The sequence below is a fragment of the Quercus robur genome, chromosome 3 (genome assembly GCF_932294415.1).
Source record: "Quercus robur chromosome 3, dhQueRobu3.1, whole genome shotgun sequence".
Classification (NCBI taxonomy): Eukaryota; Viridiplantae; Streptophyta; class Magnoliopsida; order Fagales; family Fagaceae; genus Quercus; species Quercus robur.
The window spans coordinates 7,209,310-7,227,863 of NC_065536.1; the positions used below are offsets into that span (position 1 = coordinate 7,209,310).

Here is an 18,554-nt window from a genome sequence, read left to right on the forward strand (position 1 = left end):
AGACCCAATCCGTCAGGCCCATTAAGGTAAGCCCATCATGCCCAATATTTTATCATCTTCAGTTGCCCCCTTCACCCCAATGATCCGTCACCTTTAAGGTCAAAGGATCAGTGGGGTGACGGTCCTTACATATGGATATGACGGATTCATGCAAAATAGAACGACGGTCCTAGCTGGATCAACCCGTCAAAGGAAGAATCATCCAGTTGACGGATACATGGCAGGTACAAATCTGTTGGTACGTACTGACAGGTTGTCAGCATTTATTAAGCATGCCACGTGTCACTCTCTGAATGGTCGTTGTATAGGATCGAAGCGTCGCTTCGTCTTCCGTGCACTTCCTATATATATAAGGCGCCTCACTCTTTCATTTTTCAATTTTCACTCAGAAAACACTTGTCAGAGCGAAGCCGTCAACCCTGTCAGAGAAAAGCCGTCAACCTTATCTGTGCAATCCGTCGAGGACGAATACTCGCTGATTACACCAACCGTCACCTATCCTCTGCTAAGTTCGGTAAGTGTTTCTAATTTACTATAGTCAAGTTACATTCTCTTCCATGCATTGTTGTTAGGCTTTCCATACCCGTCAACACTTTCAAACCCGTCGGTCTTAGGTTTTATTGTCAATTGTAGGAAATGTCTAGTGCGTCAAGTAACCAGTCGGTGGTTCGTGATGGGACGGAATACGAGGATGTATACCCGTCCGGTCATAAAGACCAAGAGAGCCCCGGCGAAAGTAGGAGTCCGTCTGCCTCCTCTTCATCCTCAACAAATGAGGATGTGGAGATAGTCGAAGTAGAGGGTTCCGATGATGACGGGGATCAACAACTGGAGTCCGTTGTAGGCGCTGATGGACTAAGGCAGTTCATCATGTTGCCAGAGTGGACTGTTCATAGGTTTACATCCGTCATCAGGGAGAGACATTTCAGCACCTTCAGGACCAACTTCCAAATCCCAGACTATGTCTCCATCCGTCTACCATATGTGTCGGAGAAGTGTTATTACGAAGGGGTAGACGGTGTAGGAGTGTACGAGCAGGCATTGAAGGCTGGACTTCGATTCCCGCTTTCTACCCTTCATAGGGAACTCTTGCAGTATCTGGGGTTGTCCGTCACCCAGATATCCCCTAACGCCTGGAGGGTCTTCATAGCCATGGAGATTCTTTACGGTGCAATGTCAAACGGGGAAAGGAAATTGACGGTCCGTGAATTTCTTCACTGTTACCGTCCAGACGAGATTTCTGGATCAAGGGGGATGTACAGTTTTGCCAGTCGGAGCCCCTTGTTGAAGGTGATCTTTGAGACCCCAGACTCAAATAGAGACTGGAAGAGTCGGTACTTCTTTCTGGAGGGTGATAGATGGATGAACCATCCAGGGGAGACGGAGTTCATGCCCGTCGACACAACTTGGGCAGTTATAAATCAGACGCGTATGCATCCGTCTAAATTTTGTGTTGCTTTTCATATCCGTCCAGTTATATGTGTATATCTTGATCATCTTTCTTTGCAGGTAGACGGCGCCCACAAGTCAGCCTCGAGGAGTTTAGCTTCCTTGAAAAGGTTTGCAAGAAGACTACGCCGGAGGAAAGGACTTGGGCGAAGTTGGTGAACCCGAGGACCATACATTGGTACTGCGACGGTCCTGAGCCCACCCAAGAAGCGATAAGATACGACGAGCGAGTTCACAAACGTAAGCCCGTCAACTTTACTTTGTCATTTATTTTGCTTTATTTTGTTTTAATTTCATCCGTCATTATTTGCAGAGATGGATGACGCAAAGAGGAGAGCTTTGATCAAGTCCCAAGCCGTCAAGAAGAGGGAATCCGGCGAGGAGGTTCCTAAGGCATCAGCTTCAGTCCCTAAAAGGAAACTGACGACAAAATCCGACCGTCCCTTTAAGCAACCAAAGGTCTCTCTTGAACCTGTGGTTGGCTTAATGGCTGAGGGTAACAAGGCCGTCACCCCAGCAAAGCAGGGGAAGGGCAAAGGATTGATGGCGGTCCCAGACGGTAAGCAAGAGAGACCTCCTTCCCTTCTTCGTGATGACTCCAAGTATGCATTGGAGAAACTGTCGTCCATCATCACGGCAGAAGACTATGAAGACCTGGGAAACCATTCGACGGAGGCCATGGGGGAGACGGGCCTCTTCGCCGTCGCTCAGGTTGGTTATGTTTGTCAAATAAGTTTTTGTTTTTCATTCTTCCTGTTACTTACATTATGTGACGGTCTCTTTTCTACTTGCAGTCCTTGGTCATGATGAAGGGACTACTTGACCGGTGTCTCAACCGTGAGAGTAGCTTGGACCGGGTGCGCGCGAAGGCGCAGCAGACGGAGGAAGAGCTCGGACAACTTCAGAGATGGAGGTCCAAGATGGAGAAGAAGCTGGAGCTTTCTGAGCAGGCGAGGAAGGAGCTTGAGGAGAAGACGGCCACTTCGCTGACGGTCATAGAGAACAAAGAAGCTGAGATAAAACAACTCAAAGAAGAGATCCGTCAGGCTAAAGTGGCAGCCGTCGAGGAGTACCGATGCTCGGAGTCCTGTTTGGGCGAGCTGTCGGACTCCTTCCTCCAAGGATTCGATGATTCCCTCCGTCAAGTCAAGAAGGCTTATCCAGAGCTGGACTTGACAATGGTCAAACTTGAGGACCAAGCCCAGACTTCTGCCCTCCCCGTCGCCTCCGAAAATACGGAGGACCTTTTTGGAGACGGTGCTGCTCAGGGAGACGGAGAGTCCGCCCCGTCGAAGGATGTCCCAGATGCTGAAGAAAAGAAAGATTGATGCATATGTACTTTATTTTGTGAACAATCCGTCTTTCTTTTTTATTCATTTTTTAAGACAATCCGTCCCTTTTTTTGTATTGAACATTTGCCTTTGGGGCTTTTGGCTTAAAAGTTCACATGCTTTTTATAATTGTTTGGTGCTCTGTTTAAAACTCCGTCTACCTTCTTGAGGGATTATTTTTGTGAGAATATTTGTTAATCTGTGATTATCCGTCCACATTGCAGACTTGTTATCTTGTGTTGATTGAGCATTTACATCGGTGAGGATTTTCCTTCTCCGTCTGTTTTGAGGGGTTTATTATGCTGACCGTCCACTTTGTGGCGTTGTTCATCACTTTTAAATATATCGCGTATTTAATGGACTTGTAGAAAATTTTAACGTAGCCAGTATACGTCCACTTTGCGAAAACGTCCATCTATTGTATCCGTCCACCTTGGGACTTTATTTCATGTAGGACAGTCCGTCCATCTCAAGGACTTTATTTCATGTATTTCAACATCTTTGTGATCTGTCCACTTTGTGGACTAATTGCATCACCTTTGTGATCCGTCCACTTTGTGGACCTATGTCACATCACCTAAGTGGTCCGTCCACTTGGTGGACTTATGTTTCATCACCTTAGTGATCCGTCCACTTTGTGGACTTATGTTTCATCACCTTAGTGATCCGTCCACTTTGTGGACTTATGTTTCACTACCTTAGTGATCCGTCCACTTTGTGGACTTATGTTTCATCACCTTAGTGATCCGTCCACTTTGTGGACTTATGTTTCACTACCTTAGTGATCCGTCCACTTTGTGGACTCATATTTCATCACCTTAGTGATCTGTCCACTTTGTGGACTTATGTTTCACCACCTTAGTGATCCGTCCACTTTGTGGACTCATATTTCATCACCTTAGTGATCCGTCCACTTTGTGGACTTATGTTTCACTACCTTAGTGATCCGTCCACTTTGTGGACTCATATTTCATCACCTTAGTGATCCGTCCACTTTGTGGACTTTTGTTTCATCACCTTAGTGATCTGTCCACTTTGTGGACTTATGTTTCACCACCTTAGTGATCCGTCCACTTTGTGGACTCAGGGTGATCGTCCCTGTAGGACGATCCGTCCATCTTGTGGACTTCATATTGTGTCCGTCCATCTTGTGGACTTATGGTTATCATCCCTGTAGGATGATCCGTCCACCTTGTGGACTTAGTGGGATCGTCCCTGTAGGATAATCCGTCCATCTTGCGGACTTCTATCGTTTCCGTTAACTTTTGTGGGCAATTGCAATGACATACATTCAAGTAGAAGATCAAAAATTGCATCTGATTGTAGAATGCGTAAAGGAAAAGTGCCTGCCCCCTTGGGCTTAAAAAAGGCACGACAATATTGTAGCAAAAATAGTTAAACAGTGCCAATAAAAGTTAATAATTCCCAAAAAGTCTTAAAAGAGAAACTGGTTGTCGTGTCGCTATCACTGGTAGTATTTCCTCAAGTGCTCGGCATTCCACGGATGTGGTAGCTTTTCTCCGTCTATTGTCTCCAGGTGGTATGTCCCTTTCCTTTTCCACGACGTAACTCTGTAGGGTCCTTCCCAGTTGGGGCCGAGTTTTCCTTGTGTAGGGTCTCTAGTTGTACCCATGACCCTCCTGAGTACGAGGTCTCCAACTTGGAAGCTTCTTTGTCGGACCCGGGAGTTGAAATGTTTGGACATGCGATCCTGGTATCTAGCGATCCTCTGTTCTGCTTCCGACCTGACCTCGTCTATAAGGTCCAGCTGTAGCCTCATGGATTCGTCATTCCTTCCCTCGTCGTGGTTGTGAACCCTGTAGCTCGTGAGCCCAACTTCCGCTGGGATGACTGCCTCGCTCCCGTAGGTCAGTCGAAACGGTGTCTCTCCTGTCGGAGTCCTCGCCGTTGTCCTATATGCCCACAGTATGCTTGGCAGTTCTTCTGGCCATATGCCCTTTGCCCCCTCGAGCCGAGTTTTGATAATCTTTAGCAAGGATCGGTTTGTGACCTCAACCTGACCGTTAGCCTGAGGATGGGCAGGGGATGAGTAGTGGTTTTTTATTCCTAGTTGTGAGCAGAAATCACGGAAGGGGCCGTTATCGAACTGCCTCCCGTTATCTGAGACAAGGACTCTAGGAATACCAAACCTACATACTATGTTCCGCCAGACAAAACTTCTAATGTTCTTTTCTGTAATGGTGGCCAAGGCTTCCGCTTCTACCCATTTCGTGAAGTAGTCAATGCCCACTACCAAGAACTTTAGCTGCCTTATCGCCGTTGGGAAAGGTCCCATGATGTCCAGTCCCCACTGAGCGAACGGCCATGGAGCCGTTATGGGGGTCAGCTCTTCAGCTGGCTGTCCGATAAAATTGCTGAACCTCTGGCATTTGTCGCATCTTTTAACATAGGACTCAGCATCCTTTTGCATGGTCGGCCAGTAATATCCAGCTCGTAACAGTTTGTGCACCAACGACCGCGATCCAGAATGGTTCCCGCATATTCCTTCGTGTACTTCCCTCATCACGTAGTCTGCCTCTTCAACCCCGAGACATCTTTGGTAAGGACGGGAGAAACCTCTCTTGTAAAGAATGTCTTTTATCAAGACGAACCTTGCCGCTCGGACTTTTAGCTTTCTGGCTGCCTCCTTCTCTTCAGGCAATATCCCGTCCTTTAAGTATGAAGCTATCGGCGTAGTCCAGTTTCTTTCGGAGCGTATCTCCTGCATGTTGTCGGGGTCTATTAGCGGAAAGATTTGAACAAAGGGAAGTACATTACCCGGTGTTATCATATGTTCTGCTGAAGCGGCTTTGGCTAGCCGATCAGCGAGCTCATTGTCTCCCCTGGGGATCTGGACGAACGTTGCTTTTAGCCCGTCGACTCTCGCCTTTACTTGATCAAGATATCTCTTCAACCTTTCCCCTTTGCATTCATAATCTCCGTTTACTTGATTGGTGACGACTTGAGAGTCGCAATGCACGGCCACACTTTCAGCTCCGGCGGCTTTAGCTAGTTCGAGTCCTGCTGCTACCGCTTCGTATTCTGCTTCATTGTTGGTAATGGGGAAGTCGAGACGGACCATACATTCAATCTTGTCTCCTTCAGGTGACAGCAATACTATGCCGGCTCCTCCAACTCGCTTATTGGATGATCCGTCGGTGTAGATGTTCCACTGGGGGGGTTCTTCTGCCCCCTTGTCCGCGTCATGCGTAAACTCAGCTATGAAGTCGGCTACAGCTTGTCCTTTGATGGCCACACGTGGACGATACTTGATGTCAAACTCACTCAATTCTATTGCCCACAGCGTCAGTCGACCTGCGGCCTCAGGATTACTTAGTGCCCTTCGCAAGGGCTTGTCGGTCACTACGTTCACGGTATGGGCTTGAAAGTAGGGCTTGAGCTTGCGAGCCGCCGTGACCAACGCAAAAGCGAGTTTCTCCATAGGTTGGTATCTTTCCTCGGCACCGCGGAGCGCCCGGCTGGCGTAGTACACGGGCTTCTGTGCCCTGTCCTCCTCTCTGATTAAGGCCGCGCTGACGGCCACAGTGGAGACGGCCAAATAGAGGAAGAGCTCTTCACCTGGTTGCGAGGGGCTCAGTAGAGGTGGTGAAGATAGATAGGTTTTTAACTCCTCGAATGCTCGTTGACACTCGTCCGTCCACTCGAATGACTTTTTCAATATTCGGAAGAAAGGTAAACATTTGTCCGTCGCTCTCGACACGAATCTATTCAATGCCGCTACCTTGCCGTTAAGGCTCTGTACTTCCTTCACGTTTCTCGGGGGGGCCATCTCCATTATGGCTCGGATTTTGTCCGGGTTAGCTTCAATCCCCCTTTGAGATACCATGAATCCTAGGAATTTTCCTGCCGTTACACCAAACGCGCACTTTCCTGGATTGAGCTTCATGTTGTAGGATCGGAGTGTGCCGAATGTTTCCTTGAGATCTTCCAAATGGTCTTCCTCCTTCCGGCTCTTCACCAGCATGTCGTCGACATAAACTTGGACGTTCCTCCCGATTTGCTGTGCGAACATCTTGTTCATTAGTCTCTGGTATGTTGCCCCTGCATTCTTCAGACCGAATGGCATTACTTTGTAACAGAAGAGACCTTGACTGGTTACAAACGAAGTCTTCTCCTGGTCGTCCTCGTGCATGCGGATCTGGTTATAACCCGAGAAAGCATCCATGAAGCTTAGCAATTGGTGTTGAGCCGTCGAGTCCACTAGGATGTCGACCCTTGGGAGGGGATAGCTATCTTTGGGGCATGCTTTGTTAAGATCGGTGAAGTCCACGCACATCCGCCATTTGCCACTCGTTTTCTTCACCATTACCACATTCGCCAGCCAATCGGGGTAGTAGACTTCCCTGATGAAGCTTGCATCTTGGAGTTTGCGGACCTCTTCCGCTATTGCTTGGTCTCGTTCCGGGGCGAATACTCTCTTCTTTTGTCGGACGGGTGGAAACGAGGGCAACACGTTCAACTTATGTACCATGACCGAGGGATCGATTCCTGGCATATCGTCATGGCTCCAGGCGAACACATCCTTATTGCTTCTCAAGAAAGCCACGAGCTCTTGACGGATTGCGGGTTTTGCAAGCGTTCCAATCCTGGTGGTTCGGTCTGGATTGGAACCGTCGAGAGTTATCTCCTCTAGCTTCTCAGTAGGTTCTGCCGTCGTTCGGTGTTCTTCTATGTTCAAGGCCTGGATCTGGTCTTCCACCTCCATCATAGCTACGTAGCATTCTCGTGCGGCAATTTGGCTTCCGCGTAGCTCTCCTACCCCATACTCCGTTGGGAACTTGATCATCAGGTGGTATGTTGATGTTGCCGCCTTCCACGAGTTGAGAGTGGGCCGTCCAATAATAGCATTGTAGGCTGACGAGCAATCGACCACCAAGAATGTTACGTCCTTGGTGATTTGTTGGGGGTAGTCTCCTACCGTCACCGATAACGTGACGGCGCCCAAAGGGAAGATCCTACTCCCCCCGAAACCAACGAGCGGGGCGTTTGTCGGTATTAGCAGCTCTCTATCAATCCTCATTTGTTGGAATGCCGGATAATACATGATGTCGGCCGAACTACCGTTGTCGACCAACACCCGGTGGATGTTGTAGTCGCCTGCCCGCAAGGTGACGACGAGTGCATCGTCGTGTGGATGGTGTAGGCGTCTTGCATCCTCTTCCGAGAACCCGATAATGGGGCCTTCCCTTCTTGCCATCTTTGGTACCGTGCCTGCCAGCTGGACATTCTGTACCATCCGAAGGTACGTTTTGCGAGCCTTTTTGGACGATCCGGCCGCAGCTGTTCCTCCAATTATCATCCTTATGTCCCCTATTGGGGGCCTTGGCCGCTCGTTTTCTCGACGGGGGTGTTGTTCTTGTTGGGGTTGATCCATTCTTTCCTTGCTGACGAACTTCTTCAGCTTTCCTTGTCGGATAAGGTTTTCGATTTGTTGCTTCAAGTCGTAACAATCGGCAGTGTCGTGACCATGGTCACGGTGGAAGCGGCAATATTTGTCTCTTGACCTTTTGTTGGGATCACTCTTCAGCTTTCCCGGAAACGTCAGGGATCCTTCGTCCTTAATCTGCATTAGGACTTGGTCTATCGGAGCGGTCAACGGGGTGAAACTTGTGAACCTTCCACCCATGGGTTTTGGACGTCTCTCGTCCCTTCGATCTCCCATCCGTCCTTTTTTTTGCCCCTGGTCCTGTCGGGGATCCTCTTGTCTGTCTCTTTTCTTCGGTCTGTCTTCTCTTGCTAGTAGAGCGTCTTCAGCGTTCATATACTTGGTGGCCCTGTAAAGCACCTCCGACATTGTCTTTGGGTCGTTTTTGTATAGGGAGAACAAAAACTTACCCCCCTTCAGCCCGTTTGTGAACGCGGCCACCAATATTTTGTCGTCGGCTTCGTCGATTGTGAGCGCTTCTTTATTGAAGCGTGATATGTAGGCCCGTAACGTCTCCTCCTCTCTCTGCTTGATGTTCATCAGACAAGCCGTGGATTTTTTGTACCGATGTCCTCCAATGAAGTGTGTAGTGAACTGAGCGCTCAGCTCCCTGAAGGTGCCGATGGAGTTTGGTGTCAGCCGGCTGAACCAAATCCTTGCCGCGCCCTTCAGGGTTGTAGGGAATGCCCTACACATAATTGCGTCCGCCACTCCCTGGAGGTGCATCAGGGTCTTGAAGGTCTCTAGGTGATCGAGGGGGTCCTTGACTCCGTCATAACTGTCCATGCTCGGCATGCGGAACTTACTCGGCAGGGGGAAGGAGTTGACGGACGCCGTAAATGGCGAGTCAGTCCGGTTGACAAGGTCGTCGAGATCGCTGGACACTCGCCCCTTGAGAGCGTTCATCAGGACTTCCATCTGTTCCTTCATCGCCTGCATCTCTGCGATGATGGGTTGTGGAGCTGTGTCCGTCACTGAGGGGATGCTAGCGTCCCGTCGCACTTGTTTGCTCGGGGCGTTACTCTCCTGTGGTCCGTCATTATTTCTCCTTTCCTCACTGTTCCCTTCTTGATCTTCTCCTTGGCTATTCACGGCTGCACTCTTTTGATTCAGCTGTTCCGTCAGGTCGTGGTTTTGTTTGGTGAGGCGCTCCACAGCTGCGGCGAGCGTCTTGACCTGTCTCTCAAGGGCAGTCGTAGGAGCTTCTTCTTGGACGTCATTTGTGGTTGCCATCGAGCGCGTGAGTACCATGTAACTCCTTTATCTAGGAAATGTTACCGTACCCGGTCGTCGTTTCCCACAGACGGCGCCAACTGATGACGTCGAAAACCGTCACCAATGGGTCACACCGTACTCGCGACTCGAATTGAACTTGCACGACGAAACAAACTAAAGAATCCTTCAGAGAGCACCGGTGTGGTGCCGGCCAAAGACTCTCCGACGGTCAAGTTAGAATTCCTCTGTTTTACTTAGTGCGTTAGAGAGGGTTCATAAAAGCATACCTCGATTTCTGTGGGTATTACGCCTTTTATAGTGATAAGGGGTTGACTTTCCCTTTTTGGTTCCCACATCTTTTCAATGTGGGACTCTATTCCCAATTCTTCCAAACGTGGTGAGCAAGGATTCTCATTACCGGATCATGGGCCCTTGCTGCGTCAGTAGTGATGGGCCTTCAAAGCTGGGACCATACCTACGCAGGCCCAAGAGACCCAATCCGTCAGGCCCATTAAGGTAAGCCCATCATGCCCAATATTTTATCATCTTCAGAATGTATAGTAACATAAGAGTTTCAAATTAAAGACTGAATTACCTACCTTTTGTTCCAACTTCCAAGGTTCCTCAATGTTTATTTTAGCAAGATAACCAACCTTGCAATGCATTGTGCGCTTATTTTATTGCGTTTGGGTTACATAGTACATCATCTTTGGTAATACAATTCCTAAAACTATAGGTATGGTTCCCAAGTAAACTAGAAGCCGCTGTCTTATACACATCTCAATTTATATCTCTCACTGTTAAAGGAAGTTACTGACTTTTGCATTTATTTTCTTTGAAGGAAACTCTTTGCATGGGCAGCCAAGTAACTTTTGCTCCCTTTTTATATTTTTAATTACATGAAATCTACTTCTATATTTTTGAATTATTTCTCCCTGCGCTGTGCCATTTTATGATTTAAGTTTATTACCATGGCCATTAAGCTTTTATGTTTTTTGTTTCAAAATTGATGAGCCCTCTCATAACAGTGGAGAATGAGAAGCCTCTTCACTACAAAGGGAGCACATTTCACAGAATTATTCCTAACTTTATTATCCAAGTAGATGATTTTACTTTTCGTGATGGCAGATGTGGAGTTTCGATATTTGGTGTTTTGCCAATGAGGACTTTAAACTAAAGTACAGTAGGTTAGGGGAATTAAAGCCTACTCACCAATTTTTTTTTTCATTGTGAATTGTCTTCCAAATGTTTATAGTAATCATATGTGTTTGATTCGGTTTAACAAATTTTTGTAGATTAGCTTTGATTTTGGGAATATTTTTTTCTATTTCAAATCAATGCCATTTGGGTTCTAAAGTTTGCTGCCTATAAATGCGTTTTTAGTTTCTATAAAGTTGTGATTTCCAACTATATTGTGTTGGTTTTAATTTCATGCCAAATTTGATTGTAATTTCTTCAATCATTTTCCCTATATGTATGTGGGTTTATGTGTAAGGGATAAGTGTGAGAGATCGGTGAAGAATCAAGCTTCAAAAATTGAATTAGTGGATTTCGCGACTAGCTCGCGAGAAGCAACCCACGAAAAAGCCACGTTTGGAGCACATGACTGGAAGATGAAGAGTTATGCCAGGCTGTCAATTTCGTGACTATCTCGCGAGAAGAGCCAACTCGTGAAGGACCCGCAAAAGTTTCTGTTTGGCAAAAAGCTGTGTTTGCTTTACCAAGTCTTTACCCACACTATATATACCCTCATTATCCACGAATTGTAGGGAGTGCTTTTTAGAGAGAAAACCTTAGCAAATACACTTGAGAGTTAGAGATTGTTATACCTACAATCATCTACACATTTCCTTGTAGTTTTTCTCAAACTCTTACCTCTCCATCTCTAGATCTTTGAGAGGTTGCCAGCCAAAATACTTACCACACCCATTCTGAGTGTTAAGTGAGATTTTGGTGCTACTGGAGAGCATTAGAATGAGTCATTCATTAGCAGATGTAATTGGGCTGAATTGCGGGATCCGGAAAGTTAGAGAAGACAAGATTTCGAGAAGTTTGTTGGCTGTAGGAGCTTGGAGGGCTCTAGTACATGGGGTAGACTAGATTTGGAGGGTCTTTTGTTATTCGTGTACTCCAACTTTATTCTCTAGTGGATCGATTTCGATTTGGAGGATCACGGAGAGGTTTTTCGCCAAGTTTCTCGATTTCTTTTTCGATAACACGTCTTGGTGTTATCTTGTGTTTGCATCTCTCTTCTCTACTCTTTAAGCTTTCATTTTATTGTTGATGATGGATGAATATAGCTTAGGGTAGTACAATCGGTTTATTGCGCTTATATACTCTTATTCCGCACTTAGTTTAAGGCAGAGTAAAAGCAATCTAGCCGAAATTTTTAATTGGAGGTCTAAATAAGCTCTTGTGTTTTAGCACAAATCCGAGCTTTCAAATGGCAATTTTAACATTGGGCTTATAAGAGTGAACTTTGACACATGAAAAGAATAGAGTTAAAATGAAAGCTAGGACAAAAATATGTATTTCCATAAAATAAAAAAAATAAAAAAGGTGGTTAGAAGAAAATAAACTAGAACTTTTTTTTTTCTTGTCTTTGGATACAAAGAAGGATTACAAGTACAAAGAGTAAATGCTCTATTTATAACCTTACATTAGCGTGGACCTATGTGTGGGACCCACTCTTCATGTGAAACGGAGTACACAATAACTTTCCCTCTCACTGGACTTAGAAAATTGATGAGACTAATGAGCTCATACCACAATATGCAACATATGGTCACTCATGGAATAACCAATTATCTACTGGATTAAATCACAAACACACATTCCTCCCAATAAAGAAAAACAATTACTAACCGTAACTAATAATTATTGATATCACATTAAAATAAATTTTTGCAATATGCAAAACTCCTTTATTGCCTTAAATATGTTGTTGCAATAGGTAAAACCCTATTTTCCACCAATATAATTTTAGAAACATGTTATTACCATGAATCCCTTTGCAATAATAACTTATTGCAATAAAAAACTTTAAAACAATAACTTTTTGCAATGAAAAATTTTATTGCAATAGGTTTTTTCAATTAATTGTACTTCGTATTTATTGCAACGAAACTGTTGAAACAATATCTTATTGCCAAAGAATCATTCGAAGCAATACATTATTGCAACAACATTCGGTCTACAATTTCCTTCAAAAAATTGTTTTCATATTTATTCAATGAAAATAAATTTAAAAAATTAAAACTAAAAGCTCAATATGCTATAGAATCCTTTTTTTTTTTTTTTTTTAAAGAAGTATTTTGTATTGAAAGTGGTGTCACATTTAATATGAAAATAACAAAATTCTCAATTGTTGCAATGAACGATAAGTACTTGCACAAAAATTAAGAAATTGATTCGACAAAAGACACAAAATTAGACTTCAATCTTGGATTTCATTGGATTTTCTCTCAATTTTGACTTTATATATATATATATATATATATATATGAATGCTTTCTACTTAAAAAATTACTAAACAATTTTTTGTTAGTGCTTGTTTAGGTGTTTATTATTTCCCATTAACCTTATAAAAAATTTTAGTTTATTTTTTTTTAAATTAATATTTATTCATATATTTTTTAGTCAACTCTCCATGCAATAGATGACATTTGGTTAGTTCACAAAGTAATATATCCATCAGGATAAAAACAATAGAAGTCAAGGATTGAAAAATAATGAAATAAAATCTGCATGGAGTCAAAGTGTTGCAACGAGTCAGGAAGGACCAAATTCTTTATATATATGAGTAATTCTTAGGTACTCCTGGAGTACGGAGAATGGTGCTCTCTCCTCTCACATTCATGGTGGGATCCGTTCATTAAATTCATAGTAAGGTCCACCATGAATGTGAAAGGAAGGAGCATCATTTCACTATACTCTGGGACTACCTAAGAATTTTCCTATATATATATATATATATATGTGTGTGTGTGGATATATATATATAATTTCTTTAATTGATATTTTCCTTTTCAATGCATACAATATTTAATTTATAAAACCACCAACAAAAGGAACTCCCACACTTGGCAGCCATTGGGTACCATTAATAAAATTTTCAACAGTAAAATGTTTAATCTCTTCAGAATTTTTGGCAATATGATACCCGGGCCATTTAACTCTTCCTGTTGTATTGGCTCCTGGGCCCCAATTAGCATACTCCACGTGATGCAAAGTGGATAAGCTTTTCTTGTCATTGTTCGGAAGCCATCCTTCAGGGTCAACCAATTTGTCTAGAAAACATTCCATGACAATGGTTTGTGAATAACTATACCACGGCCTGCCTAGAAATGTTTTGATTTGTGGGTAAGGTTGAAGATCTTTGTCAGCCTTAATGGAACAATTGTGTAATACTATTCCTGTATCTTCCACTTGTCCTCGACCTTGAGCTGTGATCATATTCACAGTGCCTTCCGTACGCTTCCTCACGTAAATGTCACAATTCTGTAAGACAACTCGTGAATTCCCAAATATGAAATCTACTGTGCCATAAACTTCACATTCTCGGAAGAAATGAATACCATATGCTGTCAGTAACGTATCTTGGTATCCTTGTATGGAGCATTGGTAAATTGCAATTCGGTCACCGGCTACTCTCAAAGCCACAGCTTGGCCACCATCAGGTCCAGCATTGTTCACAAATCTAATACCTTTAACAAACACATCATTGGCGCTAATATCTAAATGAAGAAATATAAATGAAATAATCAGTATGTGTTAAAAAAATAAATAAACAACAACAACAACTACATGTGTTAATAGATATTTACAACATTACATGCAAAGTTAAATAAAAAAAAAAATTACGACTAATATGAGAATAAAACCTTACCTACTGTAGCTGATCCTGAAGTTCCATAACCTTGTTTTGCAGTTTTGTTAAATTGAACAATAGTCTTTTCCATGCCTTCTCCAATTAAAACTAAGTTAGACATGTTTTGAGCTATGTAAACCGCTTCATTATATGTCCCTTGTTTGATTAAAATAACATATGGACTGTTACGGCCTATTGGAATCTTTGATATGGCTTCGTTAATGGTGTTGAAGTTGCCACTGCCATCAATGGCAACTGTGACATTGGGCTTGTAAGATTGAACATTGACACATGAAATGATCAATAGAGTTAAAAAGAGAGGTAGACGAACAATATGTATTGCCATTGAGTCAGAAGAAAATAAGCTAGAACCTTCTCTCTTTTTTTTTTGGATACAAAGAGGGGGGAGCTAAAACTAGGAATCAAAAACACAAACTAGAGCTTAAACAAACAAACAAGTACTGATTGCAAGTATGAAATGCAAGTGCTCTATTTATAACCTAATATATAGTTGTACCATAATTTAAATTTAACCATGGTACAACTTATTAGTTGTTGTAAATAACCTACTAACCAATTCCTCGGTGTAGATGGCTTATTTCATTTGTTTTGCAATTTAGCTTAGTGGTTTATATGGTGCTAGCAGTTTGAGTTGGTTTTGCTGTGGTTCATATTGGCAGTGGAGAGTGTGAATTCTTAGCCATGGGTGGACACAATTGTGGGTGCTTTGAGGTATTGTGTTGTCGGGGATGGTTTATTTTTAGTGCACATGTATGTGTACGTTGTGCAACATTTAGCACGAAAATGAGAAATCATATTAGAGAAATATGCAACTATTAAGCATTGACTTTGTCAATTTTCATACACTAAAAATAACTTATAAGAGTTGTCATTACGAAAAGCTACTTGAAAACCATAAATTGAATGTGATAAATGATTAGCACCACTTCATCAATTATACAAAACAAAATGAATGTAATGGTCATAGGTATGTGACCCGGTCTACCGATTCTTAAAAATCAACCAATAAAAATAATGTAAATGCATTTATGAATGCACCCAAATTGAACATTGCCACATCTTCACTTAAAATTGATTAAAATTTCTAGAAATATCATTGCTTGAGTGGATCCAATAGTTGCAAATTTGCAATTATTTTCAGCAAATATCAAGTTGTCAACATGCTTAAGAATAATTTTAGGTTAAATTCACATCTCTCTTTAATACCTGGAAAAATTACAGTCTTATAAAGTCTTTTAAAACAGAATGGATAAATGGATAGACTAAGTGATTAACACATTAATGCACAAGGGTCATGAGTGAGATTTAAATGAAAATGCAAAACTTTTTAACATGAATTTATCAAAATTTAATTGTTTTATTTCTATCTTCATTATGTGAAATAGATATGTTTGTCTATGTTAGTGTGCAAATATGTTAGTAACTCGGTATGCCTTACATTATGAGATTTGTTGAGAGCCATATGGCATAAATTTATGCAATTGTATCGCAAAAACTTTTGTAACAATTTGAGATAAATTTAATTATAGAAAAAGTTTTATGATTTCTTTTGAAATTGCAGCCATCGAAAACAATATTTATAGGGCTAAATGGTAGATTATTTTGAAGAAGGAAAGAAAGAAAAAGAGAGGACTTTTTAGTTTTACACTTTCAAAGGCTCGTGGGATATAGAATTATAAACAAATTAAACAATAAAGAAATTAAAATGTTTTTTCTTTTCCAAAAACAATAAGCCCGCCTACCATTATTATCTGCCTACTCCTTTCCTTTCAAGACTGTCTTGTTGTGAAGTCTAAACTATTGGACTCTACAAATTCTCTCATTGTTTATTTCTATCAATTTAGAAGGATATTTTGATTATTTTAGGGATTTTTGAATTATTTTTTGTGTTTTTTAGGTTTCAACTTACAATATTTTGTTAATTTTGAAGGTTTCAATGATGTTAATTTGAAGGTTTTGAGAATATTATTAGGATGGACATTTTAAAAAATTTTGAAATATTTCTATCATTTTTAAGATTTAGATTTTCTTGAGACTAAAAACGGAAGAAAGTTTTTTTTTTTTATTTTATTTATTTTTTTTAACACCTTAAAACAAGGCCCAAAACAAAAATTAAATAAAAACATGAAATTTTCCAACCAAATCAACGTATCCATGGAGATTTGGTACCAAGGTCTATTATTTTCATTTTTATTTTTTGACCCTATATACCCCACTCCTTCAAAGTGTTTTTGGGTTTGTGGATGCGCTTTGATTTATCATGGACCAATAGGGTTTGGTTTTAACAAGAGGATCTATTGAAATTTTAGTGGGAATAGGTAATCTTAAGAATACATTAATTTTTATACAGCTTCAGTTGCCTATAGGTCAAAGAAGCATAATTGCGTAAGTGACCATTGAACCTTACAACGCCTCACTTCCCTGCTATTGCAGGAACGGTGCCAGGGATAGCTTGCACATCTTCCCTAGTGGTATCTGGTATTAATGCTATAAGACAAGAAGGCAATGGTTATTCAAAGATGCTATAGGATTCATATAGGTAGGGGAAGGAGGAACCTTCCTGTTTCCTTGCTGCAAACTTTGGGCGTGTTTGGTGCTTAGGACGGTCAGCTCCATACAATTAAACTAGGTAAATGGTTCTGCTCGAAAATCTTGTGACATGACTGTTTGCTTAACACAAGCTTTTCGAAGGCTCCATATGCCTAACCGGTGGTGAGATCAGAGTGGCAACAGCCCTCACTCCTTAAAGAGAGGGGGTAAGGTTTACCTTACCATAAAGGGGTAGTTAATACAAGAAACTTCATAGTAGTAGTAGTACTCCTTAAAAAGAGTTCCATGAAAGCCCTATTCTCAATAGATGAAAAGGCTAAGAGAGAACTGTAGTAAGGTATTAGAGTCCTATAGCTATTCCTATCATTGCTATTCCTATTACAGCTATTGTTAGACTAGTACAGCTAGCTCATAACTTATAGTAGGGACTGTTACCCCCCTAAGTCCCCCCTTAAGGGGATTGAGAGCAATTGAGCTCCTTAGTTTACTAATAGTTTGATTAAGGAGTGAAGCTCCTAAGTCTTTACTGGCTTGCTTTGCTTCGCTTATCCATTTGAGAGCGTTTATTTCTCATATCATGAGTCACTGCACTCCCTTGCAAGCCTATTCATTGGAGTTAAAACGTTGGTTCCTACCTTTAATACATTTATGATAACAACAAAGATTCAAGACCACAGCTGGCACCCTTAGTTTCTGTAGACCAGCAAGGATAGCGTGATCTCCTCCCACAACTGGCACCCTTAGTTTCTGCAGACCAGCAAGGATAGGCGTGATCTCCTCCATATTTTCTTTATTCTTTCCTAATATATATCTAATTACATTTACATCAGTTATGTTGTACAGATCCCACCTTGTAATATTTTATCTATAATCTATATAAGTAAATACAAGAAATCTCTCTATCTCAACCGTGAGACAGAGTTCTCAAAATTCTTTATGGTATCAGAGCCACTGGTGAGATAGAGAGATTTCCTTCTTCCTTTTTCAATCATGTCATCCTCATCAAATTCATCTCAAGTTGATGAGTACCCTTATCCAGTGACACAAAATGTTGCTAATTTTGTATCACTCCGTCTCTCTTCCACAAACTTCCTTCTTTGGAAAACACAAATGCTAAACATCCTTGAGAGTTATGATCTTCAAGGATTTATTATAGGTGAAACTAAACCACCATCACAGTTTATCATGGACGCTGAGTCCAATCCACATCCAAACCCTGCATTTGTGAAGTGGCGAAAATCTGACCGTCTGGTCAAAGGATGGTTAACAGCCACTCTATCTGAAGAAGTCCTTGGCATTGTTGTCGGTCTCAACACTTCAGTTGAGGTCTGGAATGCACTTGTACATGCCTTTGCACGAGTTTCATCTGATCGTAGCCTTGCACTAAAGCAGCGGCTCACTTCTATGACTCGGGGTACTGATACTTTGGTTGTGTATTTACGCCGATTCAAAGCTGTCTGTGATGATCTTGCTGCCATTGGCAAACCAGTTACGGATCAAAAGAAGTCATGGTGGCTTCTAAATGGACTTGGCAAGGAATATGCAATGTTCACCACCACTATGCTTCGCCCTCCCGTTCTACCATATTCAGAAATAGTTACTCTCCTAGAGAGTTATGTTGAACGGTATAATCTTGATGCACAACCAGCTCCTCAAATAGTCTTCTATGGCC

General features: G+C 42.2%; 2 protein-coding genes across 2 annotated transcripts; one reads left to right on the forward strand and one right to left on the reverse strand.

Annotated features, from left to right (window-relative positions):
* The first annotated feature begins 1,978 nt into the window (after positions 1-1,978).
* LOC126716888 (uncharacterized) lies at positions 1,979-2,909 on the forward strand. Its single transcript, XM_050417927.1, has 2 exons — positions 1,979-2,160; positions 2,244-2,909. Exons 1-2 carry the CDS (start codon positions 1,993-1,995, stop codon positions 2,775-2,777), a joined length of 702 nt encoding a protein of 233 aa, XP_050273884.1. The 5' UTR covers positions 1,979-1,992; the 3' UTR covers positions 2,778-2,909.
* Positions 2,910-13,485: 10,576 nt separating this feature from the next.
* On the reverse strand, positions 13,486-14,657 carry LOC126719158 (pectinesterase-like). The gene is made up of 2 exons (XM_050421743.1): positions 14,330-14,657; positions 13,486-14,177 (listed from the first exon to the last, which is right to left on the reverse strand). Exons 1-2 carry the CDS (start codon positions 14,655-14,657, stop codon positions 13,486-13,488), a joined length of 1,020 nt encoding a protein of 339 aa, XP_050277700.1.
* Between the last annotated feature and the right edge of the window lie 3,897 nt (positions 14,658-18,554).

Coding starts and splice junctions, on each gene's coding strand:
- LOC126716888 (XM_050417927.1), top strand. CDS start 1,993: ATGGCGGTCCCAGACGGTAAGCAAGAGAGACCTCCTTCCCTTCTTCGT. Junction 2,161..2,243: donor GCCTCTTCGCCGTCGCTCAG/GTTGGTTATGTT, acceptor TTCTACTTGCAG/TCCTTGGTCATGATGAAGGG.
- LOC126719158 (XM_050421743.1), bottom strand. CDS start 14,657: ATGGCAATACATATTGTTCGTCTACCTCTCTTTTTAACTCTATTGATC. Junction 14,178..14,329: donor TTCAGGATCAGCTACAGTAG/GTAAGGTTTTAT, acceptor TTCTTCATTTAG/ATATTAGCGCCAATGATGTG.